The sequence below is a fragment of the Nuphar pumila genome, chromosome 6, assembly GCF_984573655.1.
Source record: "Nuphar pumila chromosome 6, dmNupPumi1.hap1.1, whole genome shotgun sequence".
NCBI classification, from domain to species: Eukaryota; Viridiplantae; Streptophyta; class Magnoliopsida; order Nymphaeales; family Nymphaeaceae; genus Nuphar; species Nuphar pumila.
In genome coordinates, this window is record NC_143254.1 from 21,095,211 (window position 1) to 21,115,728 (window position 20,518).

General features: G+C 35.3%; 1 protein-coding gene across 1 annotated transcript; it reads left to right on the forward strand.

Annotated features, from left to right (window-relative positions):
- Positions 1–706: 706 nt before the first annotated feature.
- Positions 707–20,218, forward strand: LOC149834265 (peroxisomal (S)-2-hydroxyacid oxidase GLO4-like). Its single transcript, XM_090010040.1, has 12 exons — positions 707–795; positions 4,452–4,599; positions 4,710–4,834; positions 4,905–4,951; positions 5,027–5,104; positions 5,585–5,709; positions 6,603–6,660; positions 6,924–6,986; positions 18,175–18,244; positions 18,711–18,811; positions 19,005–19,109; positions 19,855–20,218. Exons 2-12 carry the CDS (start codon positions 4,457–4,459, stop codon positions 20,032–20,034), a joined length of 1,095 nt encoding a protein of 364 aa, XP_089866166.1. The 5' UTR covers positions 707–795; positions 4,452–4,456; the 3' UTR covers positions 20,035–20,218.
- The last annotated feature ends 300 nt before the right edge of the window (positions 20,219–20,518 follow it).

Genomic DNA, 20,518 nt, shown 5'->3' on the forward strand with positions numbered 1-20,518 from the left:
GTTTCAACTAGGGCTGCAAACTAAACAGATATGGTATATCTGATCCTCAACGAGCCTAGTTAAGCCCGAAGAGCCCAAGCTTGGCTCGTTTACCAAGACTACCTGGGATTAGGGGTGTCAACGGGTTGGGTTTGGTTCTGACCCAGGTGAAACCAGATTTTTGAGTATGGTGTCGGGACTGAACCTAGGTCTAATTGGGTCTAACCCAATAAGAATTACACGAACTAGACCTATTAAAATAATATTTTTTATTATTTTTACATTGAAAATTATTGGGTCTTAATCAAAACTCGGGTCGGACCGGATGTAGTATAAAATTTCACAAACTATACCCGGGTCCATGTATTAATCAGACCTTTGGGTTGTGACCTAGGTCTTAATGGGTCTTATTATTTGTCACCATACCCGGACCCTATAGGGTTTGGTCCGGGACAGGTCCAGGTAAAGCCGTCCCGTTGACACCTACCCGGCATCGATAATGCCAAAAGTTATTAGAAGTTGACACTGGATCCATACTGAGGTATCCAGGATCCAAACGGGCCCCACATGGGAGAAAGGACAAACTGTACTCGGTCACTCTCTGATGATGACGACCATCCTTTGAATAAGCTGCAAGCTGCATGGCCTGACGTCAGTGTTCTCAGCCATTTATTTACTCATTATGAGGAATCTGCTCTCTCTTTTCATCCCCTTCTCGCATTCTAGGGTTTCCAATTTTTCCTCTCTTTTTTCTCCATTTTTTCCAGGACGAATTTTTGTCCGATCTCAGAAATCTCGGGAGGTCTCCATTTGCAGGTATTGGATTTAGATTTTTTCTTCAAAATTTATTATCTATATATGTGTCTTTTCCCTTAATTTTCCTGGTTACTCTTTTTTTTCTTTTGCCGTCATTTTCTTGATCCTTTAGGTTTCGGGAAGGAAGCGAATCCGCGAAAAAGATCGTGATTTTCGCGTACGGTCTCCCGAATTCGTACATAAAATCGGGGTGTTTTTTACCTTTTTTCATGTTTCTTTTGGATATTTTTCTTCCTAAATTGTTAAGAATTTCCAAGTAATTTTAGGGTGATTTTTCGCGTTTATTTCCTTGGGTTTCCTAGTCGATGTCATTGATGCTTCGAAGAAGGAGATCGTTCGTTCATTGTGACAGTGACACAATATCCCGGTATTTTCGAAATGTTAGATTTTCCTTTTAAATAAAATATCGCTTTTTCAACGCGACAATTACGTTTTCATATGAAAAACTCGGGAGTATGCGGTTTTGTATATTGTTACTTCTTTTTTTTACATTTACTGATTTTACTTATTATTATTATTTTACTTTGCTGTTAGGCATACTATGCTTATAAAAATGTGAAAATTAAACAAAATTAAGTTTCTCATAAGAATATGAAAGCCGTTAAATTTGCATCGTAAATAATTTCTAACGATTAAATTGTTTAAGTCTAACGATACGGTGACACAGTATGGATCCCAAAACTGAAGTCCCTGTTGTCTTTTGCTGCCACGTTTACATAATCAGCACTCACATTTGGATGTGGGTATAAATGTAAGGACGTTTTGAAGAAATGATTCTTGAGTTTTTACAGGTGTCTACTGGCTACGATGCTTTGTTTAAATTTGTATTTATGCAAAACACAATACGCACACGCTTGGTTGATATATACAACTGCGTTTTTTCACTCTTCTCTTCTAAAAAAAACCCAGTTTTACGTTTCACCAGAACAGGTGAAACGTGCGTCCACGAGAATTCTCACCGAGGATATCCAAACTCACCATAAAATTAGTCTGCGTTTGGATACAAAGGTGAGAAATTTCAATTTGCCTTAATTCTTTCGGAGGGCTGGCTTGTTCCAGGAGAATTCTACTTCCCCTGTTTTTTTCTTTAGACAAGTACACCCGAATATATTTGTTCGAAAAACATTGTTTTTCTTGTTTGACTTTAAACTTTAAAAGCGTTATAAATTGTATTTTAAAAATTGTGCACAAAAGCATGTTTATGGAGAAAACGTCGGACTCTTTGTCCAAGAAAAGTTGTCGAAAGTGACAGCTTAAGGGCACGTTTGGAAGCAAGAAAAACTCATAGAAAAAAAAATTGGTCATGAAAAGTTTTGATATGGTAATTTTTCTAAAATGATTTTTTTTCACCTGGGTAGCATGAGAAAAATAAAAATAAAATGAAAAATCTTTAAAAAATGAGAGAGAGGAAAGGGGGTGGTGGAGCCGACGCTTTTTTTAGAGATGTGGGTGATGGTGGCGGTGAGATGGATGGATGGTGGTGGTGGGGGGTTCAGCTTCTTCCGCGCCTATTTAGGAGAGGTGGGTGATGATAGATGGCGGGGAGGGCAGTTTTTTGGGAGGTGGGTGGTGGTGAAAATCATTGTTGTGGTGATGGTGGAGCTTTTCCGGCGCTGTTTTCCTGGAGGTGGGTGGTAGTGGTGGTGGTGAGATGGATGGTGAAAAATGGTGAGGAAGGTGGTGGTAAGATAGATGTTGGTGGTGGTGGTGAGGATTGTAAATCATCATTTTCTCTTAGTAGGAAACATTCCTTCACCCACCCACGGAGAAATGTTTCTTATAAAAAAAAAATTAAAAAGTCTCTCTTTTGGAAAGGTCGAAAAAAGGTACAGATTTTCACTTTGTATCACTTTTCTTATATTTTTCCCACCTCCAAACGTGCCCTAAGAGAAAATTCTCATGCTTGATGGGGTTTGGAGAAACGTGTGGTCCCCACAATCTCTGGACATTTTTACCTAGACAAAATTTTCCAACAAAGCAAATCCGACCCTTAAGGGCAAAAATAGGCTTCCATCTTTATATTTCAAAAATACTATCAATGGTGATAGTAATTACATACTTAACAAAGCTTCTTGTTTAATGGAGAAGCTCGCAGCTTCCTGGAAGCACACTTTTAAAACAGGAAATTCCTTGCTTCCTCAAAGCAAGGAAAAACTTTGAGGAAACCAATTCCGAAATACAGGAAATCTGCTTCTCTTTAATGGAAAGCTCGCTTTCCCCTCGTTTCTCAAATTGATTCCCCCTTGCTTTCTTGGTGTTACTCTCTGGCTTTCCTTCTTTTTTATATTTAAAACTAGTAATTTTTTCATAACGCACTTGCATGTTGAATTTAAAAAACTTTTTACTCATTTTTATGTCTTTTTTGTTTGCTTGGACTCCCACTTCATACTTCTTTCTTTGCATTTTCTTTTCTATAATCGCATTACAACCGTATCCCCTTTCCACTTCATACTACTTAACACTCTCTCCTCTGCTTCTGTTATATGCATTGCTTCTTGTATATTCATTTCGTTTCTTGGTAACTATGAGCAATTATGAGTAATGAAAGGCTGCTCCAAAGCATCTACACCTAGTAAAAAACATGCATTGCATCTTCTCAATCGGACTTCACAGATATGCCCATCATAGTTTGTTGGATAGGAATTCTTTCTTGGTTCATTAAAAAACTTACATATACATCACATCACTGTTACCGTTGAAATCTATCACGATATGGAAGGATATTGCCTATCACAGATAGCAGCTTTCAAGACAATTGTTTATCTCGGATGGCAGTTGCAATCCCAAAGATTATCACTTATCAAAGAAGGTGATGATCTACAGTTTCCAAAATTATCACCTATTCTTATTCCTTCTTGATTATTTCTCATATTGATGAACAAAAAATTATCTTGATCATGTTCCTCTATAAATGTGTGAGTTGAGAGATTGAATAAATTGAAAAAAAAAGAGAGAAAGAAAGATGATTTGAGAGCTTTTTCCAGTGGATGTAGGCCTTTCTCTTATTTAATTTTTATTCGTGTTATTTCTCCATTTCTCCTCCCTAATCTCTTATTTAATTTTTATTCATTTTATCTTTTAACAATTACATGATTCAAAACATGTTTTGTATTAAGAAATGCATGTAGATCACATCTATAGAATTCAATAGACATAAAACTCAAGAATTATAAAAACCTTACATTAGATGGGTGTAGATGGTCTCTGATCACCCTATCATTACTGGTTAACTATAATTCCTGAAACTTGTTGAGACCATGATTGTTTTACTTATGCAAGCACGTGAATTTACAGTTCACTCCATTAAGAATTTAGATTTTTTACTTTTGCGATCACGTATGATACTTTTTCACTATAGGATTGTAGTGTCCGATCAATTGCATTTTTATTGTCCATCAATTTCAATTGTTCTCAGAAATTCCCCCGCCATTTTCAATTGTTGTTCTGTCCTAGTTTTGTGGCACTAGGCATGGTCATCCGTGTTCAGTATGTTGGACGTCCTTGGTCCAAGAAGCAAAAGCTGGCATGACGATTGTATGTATGGCAGGCTGAGCCAACATGACCAGGTCTTCGTGCGGTTTCTTCAGATTATAAATCGAAAAATTAAAAAACGATGGTAGTAAGATGCTCTCATTATTATTATTTTTTTATCTCAGAAGGAATGGCGACAGACCCTGTAAATGTAAGCGAGTTTTGGGAATTAGCAAGCCAAGTTCTTCCAAAGAGATACTATGACTATTTTGCTGGGGGTGCAGAGGATGAGTGCACACTGAAAGAGAACATTGAAGCTTTCAAGAGAATACTGTAATGCTCTCTCTCTCTCTCTCCTTTTCTTTTTCTTTCGATGCTTATAAACTATAAAATGAAGAGCAAAAATAGCTGCAGTAATTCATTTGGTTTATTTGGTTTCCTAGGTTTCGTCCGAGGATTCTTGTTGATGTCACCACTATTAACATGTCAACAAGTATTCTGGGACACAATATGTCAGTACCCATAATGGTAGCACCAACTGCTATGCATCAGTGGGCACATCCTGAAGGTGTAGCTTATCATGTTTCTTGAATTAATCTTACACTATTGGAGTCTAATTCTGTCTCATTTTCTCATAGGAGAGTTAGCTACAGCAAGAGCTACTGCAGCTTGTGGGACAATTATGGTAATTGGCCTTATGATGACTCATGTTTATGTATTGTTTAAGTTCAGTAAATATTGTTGTTTATTCTATATTCAGGTGGTATCAACTTTTTCATCCATCCCCATTGAGGAGATCACTGCTGGCTGCGATGGAACTCGCTTCCTGCAGTTGTATGTATGTACTCTGTGCATTTCTTTAAATCTGTATTTTCCTTTTTATTGGTCTCATTTGTTAGCATATTAGAATGAATTTCTTGTATTTAACGTTCAATTACTTGTAGTGTTCATGCTTGCTTTGGGCCAAAATTAGACATGTTCTGATTTTGCCTATCAGCGCTGCACTTGGCAACTTTTCCATAGCACTCAGTCCAGTGGCAACTTAGCCAATCAGTTATCTCTAGTTTCTTGTATTCAGTTTATAATACAAGGGAACTGGTCGATGTCTACTGGTGACTTGGTCTGACTATGATGTCCTTAATAAGTCACTGACTTGGCTCAAGCAAACTAAATCAGTAGTTAGTTCCGGAGACACCAATGTGCGCAGACTGAGTTGTTGGCAGTGGTGCCTCAACCCAGACTTATTATATCCAAAGTGAAGATGATATTCCAAGCCGTGATAAATCTTAGCCTGATGGCATTTTTTTCTTCTGATCAGGTGTTCAAAAATCGTGACATTTCAAGACAATTAGTACAAAGGGCTGAGAAACTTGGGTTCAAGGCTCTTGTGCTAACAGTTGATGCTCCTAGGCTTGGTAGAAGGGAAGCTGACATAAGGAACAAGTAAGCTTTGTCTTTTCTTTCATCATTTTTTTCGTGCTCCACAACTATTAAATGGCGGCTTACATATGTTTTTTTGTTGTATTGATTTTCTACACATAGTACTATAGTAGACTCTACTTACGATTTGGCCAATTCTCAGTAGCCTGAAAGAAACTCACAGACGTTCAAGAATTACATGCCAAAAACTTGGTAACAAAGATGGATAGTTGGTTGTTAAGGTCAAGCAATCAAATCCTTTAGAAGATTGATAATTTAATAAGCTTCTGCTTCATCAAAGAATTGGATGATTCTCAACTCATCAATAACCTGGCACTTGGCAGTAGTATGAATTTGATTTTAATTCATATCGTTTCCTATTTTTTGTTGTACGTTTGGAAGCATTTGCAGTGATTGGTCTGCGATCAGGACAAAGCAGGAGCTTCAGCCTCATATCACTTATTAAATATTTCTTAGGTTTCAAGGTATACCACATATGGAAATATCAGTGTGCATCTCTTTAGAATATGTTAAACTAATTGTGGCCAGCTCACTCTGCTTGTGCTTTACTCTTCATATTTATAACGTTACATCACTAAATTCAGAATAGCTAGGGCTATGCATAACCTATTATAGGGCATGCTTTTACAAGGGCACGGTGGACTGTGACCTCAACAAGCAATAGAACCTTGTCATGTCTATCATTTTGTTCCCCATGTGGGGCCTCCCTCTGACAATTTGATGCCATATGAACCTCATGTGGTCTTGGCTATTCGTATGCAAACTGTTATTTTTTTAAACTTTTTAGGATCTAATTATTCTGATTCAGGTTATTTCTTGTACCAAAAAAGGTTGAATTTTTTATATTAGGATTCTGCACAGCCTGCACTTGAACATTTGCATTTACATTTCTGCAGATTGGAAGCAATTGTACCAAAGAACTTTTTAGGCCTTTTGACACCAGATGTTGTGAATGTGAGTATGCATATGGATGACAAGTTTGTATTGCATACTTAGAACACTTGAAGCCACATGCACGCATATGCACATAGCACAGGCATGTGGTCGTGCAATAAAAGTTTTGGTAACAGTTTCTTGCTTGGTTGAATGCTCAAATTCATTAGGTATATATTAATTATTTAAGTTAATATCTCATTTGACCTGCCTCTATTAAGTATATTTTCATTAGTTTAGTTTGGCATAAGTGATTTGACTTCTGGGCATTGTTCTCCTTGCAGGCAAGTGGCTCCAAGGCAGAAGCTTTTGCATTTCATGTACTTGATGCTTCTCTTTGTTGGAAGGTAATTATATACTATGAAGCAAAAGAGAAAGTTTAGCATAGGTGTTTCTTTAACATGTAGATATGGGACTTTCTAGCGTACTTTCTTTTCTTTTCCAACATGAGGTGAACTTAAAAAATTATTGATGGTGGTGTTTACATCTTCCGTTTTTTGTTATTGTCTTTCTAACATGAGGTAGAAACCAAAACACAAAATCCATATACTCTCTCTCTCTGTGTGAAATTATTAAAATATCCACAGTTGTATGTGTGTGTTCATACAAGGACGATAATCCCCCATTTTACATCTCCATCTCTTCACACAAGAGGGCTCCTTGGACTGACTGGCCTCTTGTTTTAGAAGAGACAGAGGTGTATTTGGAAATGGTGGATCCTCTCCATTTGGTGGTTTATTTGGCTTGAACAAAAGGAGCACATCTTTAAATAGAAGGACTTCACTCTTATTTTTTTCTATCCAAAGGGATAGATGTGCTTTTGCTTCAATCAAATAGCCTAATGGTAGCATCTATTTTTGGTGTGGACCTATATTAGAATGAGGAGTTTATTGTCTTAATCCTGTTTGGTTTTCAAATCTAAACAAGAGGAATTTTCTGTTAGGTTGAATTTAAATTGACCTAATTCAGTGTTTTATTGTAATGAAATATGCGAAAATACAAAATGAGGGCCTCTAAGGGCTTACAAGATCATAAACACAAAGTGTTGAGATTTGGCTCAAAACTGTCCCTATGTTTTCCTCTAATTTTCCATTTTCTCCTAAGTTTGTGGGTATTAGGTTCTCTACAAAAGTTTAGTGCCACATCGAAGGATTTTGGGAAATCTCTTATCCTTATATAGAGGGGCGGTGCCTTAAAGGGTAAGGCCATCAAAGACATTAAATATTGGGCTTGTGCATCACTTTATACTTAGATCTTGGATCTTGATCTTGACCTTGGACCTTGGGTTTTGGTTTCGTATTTGACTTATCTTTTTAGTATTTGGGACGGATCTAATTCTCAAGTCTAAAACTGAATACGTTTGAACCTACCAAATGGTTTTGCATGGGCATTAAAGGTTCGAAACGGTCCATAAGCTGCCCTTATCCTTATCCTTGGCTTGGTTGACCATCTCTCTCTCACGAGCTCTACTTCCTCTCTCCTCTTTTGGTTCTCAAAGTTTGAAGTTCAGATCCTGTTACTATTCGGATCCAGGTCCAATTGTTATCTTGATCCGGTTAACCTAGATCTAATTAGCCCAAACTCGTTTGGTCTCGATCCAGTTAACCCAAATTCGGTTAACCCAAAATCATTTGGTCTCGATTCGATTAGCCTAGATCCAGTTAGGATCCAGATCCAAATTAGGATTCAAATCTATACTTGTATCCATACTCAGGATCCAGATCCGGTTCTTGTTTGGATCCTTGTCCCGAATCCAAATTCGGTTTTTGTTTGGATCACTATCCAGGATCCATATCTAGTTGTTGTTCAGATTCCGATCCAGTTGTTATTCGGATCCAGATCTAAATGCTATTTGGATTCAGATCCGGATCCATTTGCTATCTAAACCCAGTTGGTGTTCAGATCCATTACTAAGATCCCAATCTAGTTGTTGTTCGAATTCATACCCACTTGCAGTTTAGACCCATACCCATATCCAAACCCAGGATCCATATCCAATTCTAACCAAGATCTTCCTATCCTAGTTAAGAGGTTGTTCAAGGTGGTTTGTGTTGAGGTAATTGGGTTCACCCAGTGTAGGGTATGGACTGATTTTTCGCGAGTAGGTGAAAGCTCGGTTGTATCTTGGGAGTATAGTTGTACGAGTACCCATTGCACTGAGGACTTGATCCTAAGTGGAGCAACTATCGTTTGAAAGATAGCGCGTGTATATGCATACCTCTGAGTGTACCTGGTTCAAGCTCAGTTGTCTAACCCACTAAGTTAAACATAAGTTTCAACAATTTTCAAGCGATAGTCCTGCAAAATGGCTACTGTGAAGGTTGAAAACCAGGAGCTGCCCAAGTTGTCCCAGTTCGACAACACCAATTTCAAACAATGGCAACACAAGGTGCTCATATTCCTCACGATTGTAAAAGTGATGTATGTACTCACAAAGGACTATCGAGAAGAACGGGAGGACGAAACCATTGTTGAAAATCGTAGGATGACTTTGTATGTCGTGGACACATAATGAATGCACTATCCGATACTCTATTAAACCACTACTCAGAAGTCAATATTGCAAAGAAGCTGTGGGAAGCCTTTCAAAGCAAGTACAAAACGGATGATGCAGGAAATCGTAAGTTTTTAGTTAACAAGTATATGGATTTCAAATTCTTCGTTGATAAGCCACTGCTACCTTTATTCCATGAGATGCAGATCTTGGCTAATCAGATCAAGTATGAGGGTATGAACCTTGATGAATCATTCTAAGTGGCTGCAATCATTGGTAGATTGCCCCCATCTTGAAAAGATTATAGAAATGAATTGAAACATAAGAATGAAGAGTTTACCTTAGAACAACTTCTTCAACTTCTTAGAATCGAGGAGGAAGCTCGATCTTGAGATAAGAAAGATGAAGTAAAAGAAGTTCATGCTAAGGTAAACATGGTTGAACGCAAACCAAAGTTCAAATCCAAACTTAGGAACAAGAATGAGGAATCCAAATTCATTGCTAAAAAGAAAAAAATAATGTTTCTTGATATTCTTGTGGAAAACCGTGTCACTATGCAAGAGAATGTCAACACAGGAAGAAATTTCAAGGCAATAAAGCTAGTAAACTCGATGATGACGTGATGGTTGTAGTTAGTGAGATATTCACGATTAATTCAGATAAAGGGTAGTACGTAGATTCTGGATCAACGATTCATTCATGCAATGATAGAAGTATGTTCAAAACATACAAAACCATGGGAAAAGACCATATGATTTATATGAGTGATAAACATGAAGCTAAGGTTCATGGAAAAGGGAGTGTGAAACTTCATTTCACCTCTAGAAAAATGCTTAACCCTCCAAAATGTGTATCGTGTACCTACCGTCACAAAAAATCTTATATCTGCATATTTGCTTACAACTCATGGTTTCAAATCTCTATTGGAATCTGTCAGTATTATAGTGTCGAAGAATCATAAGTTTGTAGGTAAAGGTTATGCCACTAATGGGCTGTTCAAACTTAATTTAAGTAATAAAATTGTTTCTTCTTATATTTATTTGTTTGACTCATATGATTTATGACATGCTAGACTAGGATATGTAAATTATAAGTCTTTGAGAAGCATGGGTAACTTAAGACTTATTCCTAAATGCAAATCTAAACATGTTAGAAAATGTGATGTTTAAATTATTAGATTTAATACATAGTGATGTATGTTATTTAAAAAATACTCCAACTCGTGAGGGTAACAATTATTTTATAACCTTTATTGATGATTTCACAAAATATGCTTTGTCTATCTTATGAAAACAAAAGATGAATCATTTGAGAAAAAAAAATTAAAAATTTAAAAGCGAAGGTTGAAAACTCCTATAATTGCAAAATAAAGTCTTTTAGATCTAATAGAGGTGATGAATATCTTTCAAATGAGTTCATTGAATTTTGTGAAATTCATCGAATACATAGACAAAATACTGGTCAAGAAAAGAAAGTTTGCAAACTATTAAGGTCATTATTTAGTTTAAAACAATCACCTAAACAATGACATGAAAAAATTGATGAAGTAATCATTTCATATAGCTTTAGAATTCATGACTTTGATAAATTTAATAAATGTATATGTATCAAAGTAGAAAATAGTCGTGTTATAATTATTTATTTCTATATGGATGATATGTTAGTAGAAAAAAACAATCATTACAATTCTTAGCATGTTGCTACTCCGATTGATCCTAGTGTTAAGCTATCAATTAACACTGAAAGAAGCATATCTTAATTGAAATATGCAAGTATTATTGGCAGTCTCATGTATGTTATGAATGGAACTAGACCAGATATAGCTTTCAGCATGATCAAATTGAGTCGATATACTAGTAATCAAAGACAAGAGTATTGTAATGCTATATATCGAGTCCTGAAGTACTTGAGAGGAACTCTAGAATATAGAATATTCTATAAGAGAGAGAACCCGTTGTACTTGAAGGGTACAATGATGCAAACTGAAATTCTGATTCTAACAAGTCATTATTCACAAGTGGTTGAATATTTACTCTTGAATCTGGAGCAATTACTTGGGGATCTAAGAAGCAAATTATGAAAACTGAGTGGATAAAAAATTTCTTAATGGAGACACCATTAGGAGACAAGCCAATACCCTCAATAGCTATGCGTTGCAATAGTCACGCAGCTATATACAAAGCGGGAAGTAATATTTATGGTGAAAAATCTAGACATATCTGTGTAAAGCACAATTATGTGAATAGTTTACTTAAACAATGAGTAATCTCAATTGAATATGTGAAATCTTATAAAAACTTAGTAGATCCGTTAACAATGGGACTTTTTCGAGATATCGTATTTAAGATATCGAAAAAAATGAGGTTAAAGTCTATAAAAAACAATCACCGTTGACGAAAACCCAACCTAGTTCAATGAGAAGAACAAGTCTCTGAGTGATGGGATTGAGTGCTTAATATTTTTCTCATTCATGATTTCAAGTGCTCGAAATTTGTGTAAGGAGGTTGAGTTCGAATTAAACTCTTAATAAGATCTATAGGCCTTGTGACTGGGGTGTTTCAAATAGGTTTATACCCTTGATTGACTTACATATGTGAGTGTGAAGGTGGGGGTCACCTTCTATAAGACTTGGATTTTGTCTCTAGAGCACTCATGAAACTAGGATATAACACAAAACCCTTAATGTGCAGCTTCTATATATTGGTAGACACATTATGACCACCTGAAGTGAAAGTGTATGTTGCAATGTCTGGAAGGTTAATTAAGATTCTCAATTAAAAGCTAACGCTATTGAGATCCCGAACTAACTAAGATTAACCCTAACATGGGAGTTCAAACCCAAAAAACACCTTCACATATGCACTGAATCTTCGCGAACAACCTCTTGAGTCTTCTTCTATGGTTTTGATCCGCGTGGGGGATTGTTGGAATTTAGCTCAAAACTATCCCTATGGTTTCCCTCTAATTTTCCATTTTCCCCTAAGTTTGTGGGTATTGGGTTATCTACAAAAGTTCAGTCTTATATTGAAGGATTTTAGGAAATCTCTTGTCCTTATATAGAGGGATGGTGTCTTAAAGGGCAAGACTCTCAAGGGCATTAGATCTTGGGCTTGTGCATCACTTTATTCTTAGATCTTAGATTTTGACCTTGACCTTGATCTTGACTCTTGACCTTTGACTTTGGACTTTGGACTTGGAATTTGATTTTGATTCGAATTTGGACCTTGGGCTTTGGGCTTGGTCTTCGACTTATCTTTTTAGTAATTGGGATGAATCTAATCCGCAAGTCTAAAGCTGATCGTTGACCAACCCATTAATTTATTTTGATTCAGCATTAATTCTCTTCAGATCTTTTTGCATCTTATTTGGATCTGTTAGAATCTGCCCAACGGTTTTGCATGGGCAATAAAGGTTCGAAACGGTCCATAAGCCGCCCCTTATCCTTTGCTTGGTTGACCATTGACTTTTGACTTAGTCAAGGTCGGATTTGACCTTGGTAGGGTCGTTTTTGTCCCTGTTTAGCCTCACCTTTTGCCTAACGTCCAAGCCTTTATGTCTAGCCATTTTGGCCAGCCATCACCTTTTATTGCTAGACGTTTTGGCCTATTTATGGTGGCCTGGGGGCTTGGGCCTATATAAACCCCATCCCTCTTCCTTTCTTTTCATCCCTCACTGTTCTCCTCTCCGATCTGTCTCTCTCACGAGTGCTTTTTTCTATTTGCTTTCCTTTTTTGGTTCTCAATTTCATAGTTTGGATCCAGGTACTATTCAGATCCAGGTCCATTTGCTATCCCAGCCCGATTAACCCAGATTCAGTTAGCCCAAACTCATTTGGTCCCAATTCGGTTAACCTAGATTTAGTTAGCTCAAATTCATTTCTTCCCGATTCGGTTAACCCAGATTCAGTTAGCTTAAACTCGTTTGGTCCTGATCCGGTTAGCCCAGATCCAGTTAGGATCCATATCCAAGTTGGTATCTAGATCCATACTCATATCCATACTCAAGATCCAGATCCGGTTCTTGTTCGTATTCCTATCCAAGATTCAGATCTAGTTGTTATTTGGATCCCTATCCCAAATCTAGATCTGATTCTTGTTTGGATCCCTATCCTGGATCCAGATTTAGTTGTTTTTTGGATCCCTATCTAGATCTGGTTACTTATCAAACCCATATCCAGTTGTTCGGATCCCGATCCAGTTGTTATTCAAATCCATATCTAGATGCTATTTGGATCCAAATCTAGTTGCTATTTGGATCTAGATCCATCTTCTATCCAGACCCAGATGGTGTTCAGATCTATTACTAAGATCCCAATCTAGTTGTTGTTTGGATCCATTCCCACTTGCAGTTTGGATCCATACCTATATTCAAACCCAGGATCCATACCCAATTCGAACCTAGATCTTCCTATCCTAGTCAAGAGGTTGTTCAAGGTGGTTTGGGTTGAGATTATCGGTCTCACCCAGTGTAGGGCATGTACCAATTTTTTGCGAGTAGGTGAAAGCTCAGTTGTATCCTGGGAGCATAGTTGCACGAGTACCCATTGTATCAAGAACTTGATCCTAAACGAGGCAACTATCGCTTGAAAGATAGCACATGTATACACGGGCATCCGAGCATACTTGATTCAACCTCAGTTGCCTAACCCACTAATTTAAGCAAAAGTTTCAAAACAAAGTGCACATGCATATACAGAAGTTTAACTAAGGGACAATACAAGAGTACAAACGCACAACACAAGCACTAAATGCATTCAAGACATTAAAGAACTAAAGAGAATAACATAAAACATAAAAAATATTCATCTTATTGAGCATGAATCTTAAGAAAAACATTAAAAAATGAAAGGGAATAAAAGCCCCTATTTATACACATACAAGAGAGGGAGACAGACTGTTTCAACAACTATATTGACTAGTAAAAAAGAACCCAACAATCATATTTGGTATTTGATCAAATAGTCCCTATAAAAATAGAAAAGGAGAAAAAAAGAAAAGAATAAAGTAAAAGTACTAATGTGCCCATTGATGTGCCCTTAATGGGCACAACCTATTACAAGGACTGAAATGACCAAAATACCCCTAATGGGTATTTACCTATTGCATCATTATAAATAAAATATACATACATATATACGTATGAATATATATGTATATATATACAATATGAACAATATATATATATATATATACAACTTGACACCCTCCCTCAAACTTACGGTGTGATATACCGAAAGTTTGAAAATACAAAAAGAATCAACGAGAATGATTAAAGTCTTCAAGTGTCTTCATTTTTATGTCGCATCAGAGAAAACCAAAATCAACATATTTAAAAAAAAAAAACATAAATATTGATCATAAAAGAATTTGATCACTAAAGGACATATAAATCATCAAGAAGAGATAAACAATTATGTATAAATAATATCCCAAGGATTTTTAAAAAAACATTTCAAATGAAATAACAAATTATCACCGACAACATACATATAAAATATAACAATTCAAAAGAGCCCTCAAGAAAATAAGAAATAATTAAATTCATGCATACAACAATGTGAACAAGATAATTAATATGAAACACATATATATCTAACATGCAATTAAAGTATATTTAATGCATATAATAATGAAAGAGATCTATCCCACAAATCACAACCCATTAGGATTCATTCACGCAACCTAAAATGGGTGTAAGCAAAAATGACCAAACATCAATCTTAAAATATATATATATATATATATATATATATATATATATATTATTAATGAAATTCACGTACAAGTAGAAAAAATTTAGAAATTTTACGAAGAGATTTTAAAAATCCCACACAACAAAAGGAATGATATTTGCATATCTCAACAATAGTTCAATGCAATCACCTTACTAGACCTCCAAACCTCAACAATCAAGTGTATCAGATACTAGAATAAGAGCACAATCACAATGCTACTATGGACTAAAACACACACAAAAAGTCTGACTAACCAACATCTCTTGCGTATATAAAATGACACTTAAACAAGTGTATCAACTACTAGAACAAGAGCATAATCACAATGCCACTAATGGGCTAAAACACACACAAAATGTATGAATAACCAATATCTCTTGTCCACATAAAATGACACTTAAACAAGTATATCAGCTACTAGAACAAGAGTATAATCACAATGTCACATATGAGCAAAACAAACATACAAAAAGTATGAATAACTAATGAGTGTAGATAACTCACCACATTTGAAAAACATCTCTTGTCTACATAAAATGACACTTAAATAAGAGGGCATAATACGAGAAAACACACGAGATAGAACTTGTAATGAAAACAAACTAATGTCATCAAGAAAGTAAGGAATAGATTTACAAATCAAGACAGAAATATTAAATTTCACAACCTTTTAAAACACCATGGTTTGAAAAATATATAGCCATTACAAATAGACATAATTCTAAGCATCCATAATACAAATGGCCAAATATACAAATGAGTGATACAATAAACTTATGGAACCGAAGAGCTAACAAACATCAGCTAGAGCCAACTATAAGCCGGCAATCTAAACTGACAAAACCGAGGTGCACACAACTCACCCCAACAAACAACTATTTCAACAAAAGCAATAAGGCTAAAAACAAAAGATGCATCATATAAAAAATTTGTGATGAACAAAACAAATGCTATAAAAAGGCAATAAATAATCACAGAAATCAATTTCCAAATAAGTGAGTTCATATATAAGAACCGATTTGAAAAAACAATGTTTCAAATCAAATCCAATAACGGTAGATGAAACTTAGAATAAATATAGTGCAATCATATGCACAACAAGATGACAATTGATGCAATCATATGCATAGTCAATATAAGCTCAATTTAGATAACAAGTTTATTATGAGACAACAATGATTTATAACATTAAAGAGGGTCAAAACATATATAGAGATTCTCAAAGAATCTTATAAAAAACCACGTGCATACACAAGTACAAGTAATCATGAATACTTACAAAGAGATCAAAAACTCATGTATATGGAATAATTTTAATAACTTAAAGTCACATATCTTATACAAAAGTTATGAAGAATCACATAAGATATGCATAGAAACACATTTAAGCATATGCAAGTGATAGATTAAGGCACTAAGGGTATATACCAAAGAGGCCACAATATAAAAAATAGTATTTTATAAATGACAAATATGCAATGAATTAAGAGTCTTTAATCAAGAATACACATGTTCGCCAAAGATCTAAGTGGACAAGCACACCCATCAATAATGGACAAATACTAAAATGAACTATGAGGGAAACACTTATAACACCCACAAAGGGAAAACACAAAGAAGTTTCTCATAATTCTCAACTTAATATTTTATTAAAAAACTAAGTAAGCAAGAGAAACATAATATTTAAATCTCATGTAAAACATGTAAGATAATTTTCATTAAAGAACCATAAGACTAAAAAAATAACACAATCATAAGGACCACAAAAAGACCAACAAGAAAAACACTCAATAACATAACTGTTGTAAAAAAAAAGGACTACAAAAGACATTTATTAAAGTGAATGACTCTTATAAGAAATCGTGCTCAATACCTTATGCAAGAATAACCAATCTCATTCATCATGTAAGGCAATCAGAAGTGCACAAGGATCAAATATCAATATAAAAGTTTTTTATTCATAAGCTAGATCATACTTTTTAATACTTCATAAGCTATTTTAAGTTTCACATAAGAATACACCAAGAGTAAAGAGAGAAAAAATTAAATACAAGTTAAGCAAAATTTCATAAGATCATACTTGCGAAAGACACATAACACCATTTCAAATTATTTTAAAATATATAACAAATTTTCAAAAACAAAACAAAACAAAGTTCAATAATAAATACGAACATGATTTGACATTTATAATCATGAATTATTCAAATAAAGCATCTAAATGCCAACGATACATGATCAAGAATACTAAATCATATACGTACATATCAAATAAAGCAAGTTTTGAAAAACTAAGATTCAAACTAGATCTCCTAAAAGCATACACATATATAATTTTATAAAATCAAACAAATATTATAAACCTTGTAAAATATTTAATAAAAATAAATCCAAAGATAAATTTTTTTAAACATTTAAATATTTTAGTTTTTTTATAAAAATAACAAATAATATTTCAGAGATAAGAAAAATGAGTGTTTTCTCATGCATAATGCATGAGATAGATAACACAACACTTAAAGATATATGATACATATTGGGTCAATATTTTTCTTAAATCCAAGCCACACAATGATTACGAATCTTTCACGAAGTACGGACTCGAACAAAAGAATCACAAGACCCCAGAAATGCAAAATACCAAGGATTTCTTGGCTCTGATACCATGTAATGAAGTATGCAAAAATAAAAAATGAGGGCCTCTAAGGGCTTAAAAAATCATAAACACAAAGTGCATATACACATACATAAGTCCAACTAAGGGACAATACAAGAGCATAAAGACACAACACAAGCACTAAGTGCATTCAAGATATTAAAGAACTAAAGAGAAGAACACAAAACATAAAAAATATTCATCTTATTGAGCATGAATCTTAAGAGAAGTATTAGAAAATGAAAGGGGGATAAAACCCCCTATTTATACACATACAAGAGTGAGGGAGACCTCAATATAGCTGTTGGACTGTTCCAACAGCTATATTGAGTAGTCAACTCTATGTTGACTAGTAAAAAAGAACCCAATAGTTATATTTGATATTTGATCAAATAGTCCGTATAAAAATAGAAAAGGACAAAAAAATAAAAGAATAAAATAAAAGTACTAATGTGCCCTTAATGGGCACAACCTATTACAAGGACTGAATGACCAAAATATCCATAATGGGTATTTACCTATTACATCATTATAAATAAAATATATATGAATATATGTACAATATGAATAATATATATATATATACACACAAAGATTTACTCATCTTTTTGTTTATCCTTATCCTTAGTGATGCTGCTGATTATTATGCAGGATGTGGAGTGGTTACGGTCAATAACCAAATTGCCTATTCTCATTAAGGGTCTACTCACTGCAGAAGATGGTCAGTTTATGTCTATTTTTTTCTACATTTTCTCCATCTTTTCAAAGTAAAGTGTTCAAATATTAAACAAATTTAGGTGGTTTTATTTCATAGCAATAAGTCTCAATTGTAGGATAGAAATACTTGGTGAAGCACCTTAATTTTGTAGGACTAATCCAGCTCTTATAAAGTCCAGGTTGCATTGGCTGGGGACTCGGTCCAAGGAGTTCAAGAATACAGATGAATTAGGTTGATGACAGTCTATGATCAAGTTTTGCATGCGCTTTCACAACATAATTTGATTTCTTATCAACATAACCACCAATGAAATCTTGAAACACATCATCCAATATATTAGAAAAAGAATATAGGATTGAATTAATGAAGATGACTAATGAAAGAAGTTGACCCTCATGCCCACCTAGAATGCTGCAGTGAATGAAACAAAATTCTCCTTGCTGATCCAAGCTAGCTTTCTTTCGTGCAGCTAGGAGGGCTCTGCAGGTTGGTGTATCTGGACTAATCGTTTCCAATCATGGTGGTCGCCAACTTGACTGTGTGCCAGCTGCAATTTCTGTCCTTGAGGAGGTAACATATCACAAATAATGACAGAAAATGGAGTTCTGTGACAAAATAACTTTTTTTTTGCCAAAATGATGTATGAATTAGTGGGTAGATAATTTTCCTTTTCCTGTTCCTTTTGTTTTTTTTCTCTGATCAGTGGGTAGCACATGTGAAAGATATTATGACTCCATCTCAATTAAAGATTTTGTTAGTATAGGTTGTTCAAGCTGTTGCTGGTAAAGTTCCTGTTCTGCTTGATGGAGGAATCAGGCGTGGAACAGATGTGTTCAAGGCCTTGGCTCTTGGTGCCCGAGCTGTTCTGGTCAGCTCTCTCTCTCTCTCTCTCTCCTGTGATGGGTTTGCTTCAAAGAGTAGCATTTTGTTTTCCCTGTTGTCTTAGAAACATACCAAGCACATGGAATGATATTGTCAGGGTCTTATAATTTCCTGCCATGTTGCCAAAACCTAATTGTAAGGTAAGATGCTCCCTGGTGGTGTATAGTTTGGAGCATCAACTTTGTCGTAAAAAATGTGCTTGTATAATCTTCGTTCAGTGCTATTCATGTTGAAGAATTCATTAATCAGGAAGGCCTCATTGAAATTCTCTTTTTGCAATTATCTTTCTAACATGTGGAAGGGAAAATAAAGTTTGTGCAATTCATTTTCGGTTAGTTGGAGCCACAGGCTGAAACTAACTGCAGGTGAATCACAACAGAGCTGATCAAGCCTGTGGTGACTCGGGGCATAATCCATCTAAAGGCTGCTGCTCATGCTCACAAACCCTGTTCTGCATCGTTGGTCTCTCCGGGGAGACCTCGATGACTTGGTTGAATCTCTTCTCACTGTCGGGCATGCATTCTATTCTTTCTGTAAGGAAGAAATCCATCCATTAACAGTTCCCTTATGAATGGTTCATTCACTGGCTAGTGATGCATATGAAGACCTTTAGGATGGTTCTTTTTCAGTTTTCAAGTCTTGTTACTGTGTCCCTCTAGGTGCGTGTATGAATGTGTATGCATGCACAGGCTTGTTGGAAAGTGAATTCTCATCTCTCCATCTCTTTACAGATTGGAAGGCCAGTAGTATATGGTTTGGCAGCAAAAGGAGAACCTGGAGTAAAGAGGGTCATTGAAATCTTGAGGGATGAACTTGAGCTCACGATGGCTCTCAATGGATGTTGCTCCCTTGAGGCCATATCTCGAGCTCATATCCAAACAGAAGCTGACAGGTTCCGATCCATGCTGTAGTATTCGTGAAAGATCTGAACCGGTGAATGTAGCAGATACTTGGTTCAGCAAGGGCCTCCATCATTGCTAGAAGAACTTATATTATGTTATGGGCTCACTAATCTTCTGCACCATCACTACGGGAAACTGTAACTTTCAAGCATACAGTTGGATCAAGTAGTAGTTCTGTTACTTTTGCTCTCCTGCCATTTTTTTTCTTCTCCCTCCCCTACAACCTAATCAAATATTTGCATTCTAGGAATGTCAAAAAAAATTGTTCTGAGGAAAATCTCAGCAAGAGAATCTTGTGATATTTTGAAAAATCTGGAATGCCTCAGGAAAGATTGGCATATAGGAAAATATGGAAATATGTAAAATATATAAATAAACAGATAGTCCTATAAATACTATAAAATTGTTTCTATCGCAATAATATTGCAATAAAGCACAATATTTTTATTATAAATGATATCTTGAAAATATCATGTTTTTTGGGTAGTATATC